Source organism: Elaeis guineensis, chromosome 4, assembly GCF_000442705.2.
Source record: "Elaeis guineensis isolate ETL-2024a chromosome 4, EG11, whole genome shotgun sequence".
NCBI classification, from domain to species: domain Eukaryota; kingdom Viridiplantae; phylum Streptophyta; class Magnoliopsida; order Arecales; family Arecaceae; genus Elaeis; species Elaeis guineensis.
The window spans coordinates 134981976-134987429 of NC_025996.2; the positions used below are offsets into that span (position 1 = coordinate 134981976).

The 5454-nt window shown below is 40.7% G+C and overlaps 1 protein-coding gene across 1 annotated transcript; it reads right to left on the bottom strand.

Annotated features, from left to right (window-relative positions):
• Positions 1 to 1266: 1266 nt before the first annotated feature.
• Positions 1267 to 2836, bottom strand: LOC140857028 (hevamine-A-like). The gene has a single exon (XM_073255233.1). It carries the CDS (start codon positions 2348 to 2350, stop codon positions 1457 to 1459), a length of 894 nt encoding a protein of 297 aa, XP_073111334.1. The 5' UTR covers positions 2351 to 2836; the 3' UTR covers positions 1267 to 1456.
• Between the last annotated feature and the right edge of the window lie 2618 nt (positions 2837 to 5454).

The window sequence follows — 5454 nt, forward strand, 5'->3', positions numbered from 1 at the left end:
CGCTTGCTCTCTTTGACCAAGAAAATCATGCATATTCTTCTCTACAAGAGCTTTTGCCCGACATTAGTGAGCATTTCATTAATTAAAAGAAAAAAAAAGATACACAAACACAACCAGATTACAGAAAAAAAAAAAAAAAAGGTGTGAACTTCAACTGCATACGCCTTGTTAAACTGTTCCTGATGCCTCTCGAGCCTTGCTTCATACACGCAAAAAGGAAAACTCCGGGGCTTTCCTCCAAGAGAGAATAGGGTGCCAACCAGCTGGACCGAGTCAGCATCATCGACCTTCCACAAGAGGAGTTATCCCATTCCTTCAAACTTGCTTTTCTTTTCCATTATTTGTCCTGCCCTATTTCCATTTTTTTGTTTTTTTGTTTATTTTTTTGAGGTGTGTCCTGCCCTATGTTTTCTTCGAACAGCACTCTTGTTTCATAATATTCTCACCATTAGGCCCTTGGTTGCCAACCCCGCCTGTCACTCACTTCTGTCAAGTTCTCATACAAATCTTGCGTGACTGCAAACTTAAAGTAGGACGTGGCTTTTTTGTCAGCAATTATCATTGGCTATAAACTATATTTTTTTTGAGTGCTAGTTCTATATCTTCTAACAATCATGTCATCTCAACCAGTTATACCAGTGAATATATCAATTTATCATGTTAGCTTTTGAATATATTCGTGGTCTAATTTTCAAACTCAGATTGGCATCTAATATATCACCTTAAATTTAAGAGGAACTGTTAAAATAATTTTAGATGATCACATAATTATGATCATATGATTTAAGAGATCACATGACAGTCTATAATATTTTTTTTATTAATATGATCTCATAATATATTTTTTATTAATAATATTCTATAATATTTTTTTTTATTAGCAAGAATATGTATTAGCTAATATTATTTTTCTTGTATGGTGTTTATATATTAGTATATGTAATCCTTAAGATATGACGAATAAAATTGAGATATAAATAATAAAATTTATTTTCTCTCTTTCTCTATTTTTTTCTTCTTCAACAAATATTTTAACAATCAACATCTATCCCTAAATCATCTAATGAAGCCAATTGGTGCATAAGGGTATTTCTCAAAAGTCATGAGACATGATCTATGCTCGTATCTATGTTGTGGATGAATTCTGCTAAGGTTTGCAATATTTTATTTGTTGACTCTCACAGATATATTTATTTTAGATTGATTAAATAAATATGATTTGTTAAAAAAAAAAAATGATGAGACATCAAAATGAAAGTGCGAAGAACTTAAATAACTTCATGAGCGATATAGAACCACACCTAGCTCGGCCATCTCCAAAATACATGATCACAACCCCACTATATGTATATGTATATATATAAACTACATCAGCTTAAGATTTCACACAATATTTAAATTCCCCAGATTAATATGAAGCACCAGCATCCAACAAAAGGAACACGGCTAAGCTAACTCAAACATCAGGCTTGATAGCCTTGCTGTACCCAGTCTGGTCATCATAGTACTTGGACCACAGCATCACCCCTCCATACTTGCTAGACTTCTTCAGCGCCGGAAGCACCTGAGACTTGAGGTCCCCGATCGGAATGAAACCACTCCCCGCCGCATCTGGCGCCGCCGGCAAGCCGAGGAAGATATTGGTCGCCTTGATCCCCGACGTCCATTGCTTCCAAGCATCCTCTAGGTTGGCCGCATCCCCCGAAGAATACTGGCATGGTGGATTATTGTAGAATTGCACCCAGACGTAGTCGAAGAGCCCGGTGTCGAGGGCTCCACCGACCCAAGCATCCGGGTAGGGACACTGCGGCGCCGCCGTCAAGTAGACCTTCTTCCCCTTGGCACTATAAGCTGAGAGGTACCTCGCCAGATCATCGTAGTGGTCCGGGCTCCCTCCCTCGATGTCAAAGTCGACGCCGTCGAGCACCGCATCACCTAGAGGCCGAGAAGAGGAGTGCCCGCCGAGGTAGTTGTTCCAGATGTATCTAGCTACCTGCCTGGCGTCATCTTTGGAAGTCAAAGAGTATGCCCCAGCACCGCCGCCGATGGAAAGCATGACCTTGACGCCTTTGGCCTGGCAGGACTTGATGTCTTGGCTCAAGCTGGTGCAGCCATTGGAGTAAGGGTCGCAGTGGCCTGCGAGGTTGAGCTGCGGAGTGTTGCTGGCACCGAAGGTGCAAAGGAAGGCCAGGTTGACGAAGGCATAGTCTCCAGTGGCGCAGGTCTCGGCGAGGGTGCCCTCGTTGCCGTTCTGGCCCCAGTAGATGGCAATGCGTCCGGCGTCGGAGAGGGAGAATATCAAGGAAAGGATGAGGAAGAGTAGGAACCGTGCAAGACCAGATGGTGCCATTATCCCTCGGTTGGGTATTGGAAAGAAGGAAATAAACTAGAGGTTGGATTAGCTTGGTGCGTCGAAGCAGTACTGAGCTGGGATTTTATATTGAGCGTGAGCATTTTGTCTCGTCTGCCAAAAGCCAGCGTGCCCACTCGGTTAAGGTGGAATGGCCCTGATAAAATTATTCTGATTTTGGTGGCTACCTTGCTTGCCGCAGAGTGAGTACGAAGTGGGATTACGTGAAAGTGACATGGCAGATTAGCTGACGTTACCTCCACGGCGGAGGCAAGACGACTCACAGTGTCCAAATTGATATCGTAAAAGCTTTGAGAATCCTACGCTGAATGATTGGCCTTCAAAATGCATCCGTTGACAGCTGATCATGGGCTGGACCTTGGATCTTCACACTATTCAATTTAATCATGCTTCGGGCTGGCCCTATATATATGTATAATTTAATATTTTCAATACCCGAGCCCAGCCCATGATCAGCTGTCTAATCTCTTGAGATTTTTCAGATATACACACACACATATAAGGGATCGGGGGAGGAGATGAGGGTGTTGAATTTATCTATAGCGGACGCATTGGGTCATATTAGGTAGTTGGTTTAGTTAGTCAGTTTTTATTTTGAAAATTAGTTATAACAAATATTATTCTCTCCTGACAGAAAGATTTGAAATAGAGAACAGAAGTAATATCTCTCTTTCTTTCTTTCTCTCTTTTCTCTCATTATTTTCTTCAGCAAATAGTTTTTTGCCCTTTATTTCTTACTTCTGGTATCAGAGCACCCGAAGATCCAACGGTGATTTTCAAATCTAGTTGAAGTAGAGATTGCAAAAGTGGAAGAGGAAAAAAGAGAATACCTCAAATGGTATCGGAATCGAATAGTGGCATGATCTAACCACAGATTCTATAATTCACCGATAAGAACTATGATCACTGGAGGATTCAAATGAAGATTTTATTCAGATTTCAAGAGATTTGGGATATGATAGAGAAGGAATTTGAAGAGCCCACAGAGAAAAAAGAAACCATTCTTGATGCAGTAAGAAAGACAGATCTGAAAGATAAGAGAAAGAGAGATCAGAAGGCACTTGTTTTCATCTATCAGAAAGTGTTGGGAATAGTGTCCCAAAGTCAATCGTCAGCCTGTTGACGGTTGTGCTCCTTTTTGTATTAGTACATGAATTATAAATAAATAAAAGTTATTTTGGCATTTTTTCATCACAAATGTTTCATCTTCTAATGAACTCCTGTGTTGTGGTGAAGTCCTTAGGACTATTTAGACTCGACAAAGGAGGATTTGTCGCTTAGTCCTTAAACATGTTCGCGACCAAATGATACGTTGTTACCAAGGACGACAACGTTTATCGAGCATAGGTCGTTGTGTGCCATATGGGTTGGTTGTCCTCATAACCAAAGAGTGTGGAGACACTGGTATGGCATACAGGTGAGATGTAATGGTACATCTGCACTGAACGTGACAAACTCCGGAGCTATTTCTGCTGTCAAGATTTGCTCTGATGGGATATGGGTATAAATGTCCCTCCGATCTGAGACCGCCACGGTGACTTGCAAGCAACTCACTGCACTTAGGCACTGGACTACCTGAATTTCTAATTCAGTGACGGAAGTTTGCTGGGTGTAGTCAAGTACTTGACTTGTCGGTGCGTGTGTCAAGATGGGATTGACCACTCCAGTTTAGGAGCTGTGTATAGTCGTGTTTCAATTTAGCAAAACCTTGACCAGGATAGTCCTAGTGAGGAGTCACAGGACTAATTGAGTTGAGCACGATTCGGATGATATCATCAGGGTTGACAGTTTAATCCTGAGTCGTCCTAAACACAGGGGTCAAAAGGAATGAATTATACGGTAACCATATTCACGTAGGTTCTGAATGTTGCGATTGCGATTATTCGACCTATCCGGTCATCGGGTACCATTGCTAGATGGTCACTTCGATTAGTATAGAAATTGGTTCCTGTGCTATCGGCTTAGGTTCGAACCTGCGGGGTCACACACATTAGAGGTTCCTTTCTGATCTGATGGCTGATTATGAGTCTTATCTATCTGGGACTCTATGATTGAGAATTAGGATTCTCTAATCATGAGTTCCACACATTTTGGGTACCGAGGTCAAAATTTTGAATTTCAAATTTTGAATTTGAAATTTGAACTCTTTGATCAGGGTTTCATATCGATGGTCTCTGATGCCTGATTGCCCATCGGATTTGGACTCAATATTTATGAGAGGTTTAATTAGTGATTTAATCACTAATTAACTCAATTTGATTGAGTAATTATTTTTGGATCAAGTCCAATTGAATTGGATTCAGTTTGGATTGACCCGATTAGGTTAAATGTTGACCTAATCGCTAAGGTGGTTTAGTCCCTGATTTGATCAGGGGTTAGGTTTAGTTAATTCCTGATTTGATTAGGATTTTATTGAGCCTAATTAAGCCTAATTATGTTGGGTTTAATCTGGTCTAATTGTGCTTGACCTATTTTAAACTAGGTTGGCTCAATTTGAATCAAACCACCTTGTTTTAAATTTCCTGCGACACCCAACTTCCTTGCACCCATTTGAATTCACGAGAAGAAACTTCTCGTGAAATTTTTCTCACGCAAAACCCTTCCCCACGCCCTCATTTGTGCGCCATATGGATGGATAAAATAATTAGTTAGCCATTCAAATTCAAAGCATGTTTGAATTTGAATGGATAACTTATCACTTGCCCTTTCATCCTTATCCATTTTGTATGCCACATTACTTACACGAGAAAAGGTTTCTCATAAAACATTTTCCACACACAAAGAGCCACGCCCCTTCTCTTCTCATGCCCAAAAGGATAGGGATAAGTTGGTTTTCGTTTGAATTCAAATTTGATTTGAATTCAAATGTGTAACCTCTTGTCTTTATCCTCTCACGCGGATAAGACACGTTCGACGTTGTTTTAAAAAGAGAAAAAAGGTGGGACGTGCGTAAAAAAATTTTAAGAGAGAAACTTTGGGGCGTGAGGAAGGCTTCTGCGCAAGGTGAATGTCCAAAACCTTCCGAGAGAAAAAGAAAGAAAAGAGAGAAAATTGGGTGCAGGGTTTTTGGTGTGTACCCTAGG

Excerpts from the sequence above, each read along its gene's own strand:
- LOC140857028 (XM_073255233.1), bottom strand. The coding sequence starts at position 2,350 with ATGGCACCATCTGGTCTTGCACGGTTCCTACTCTTCCTCATCCTTTCC.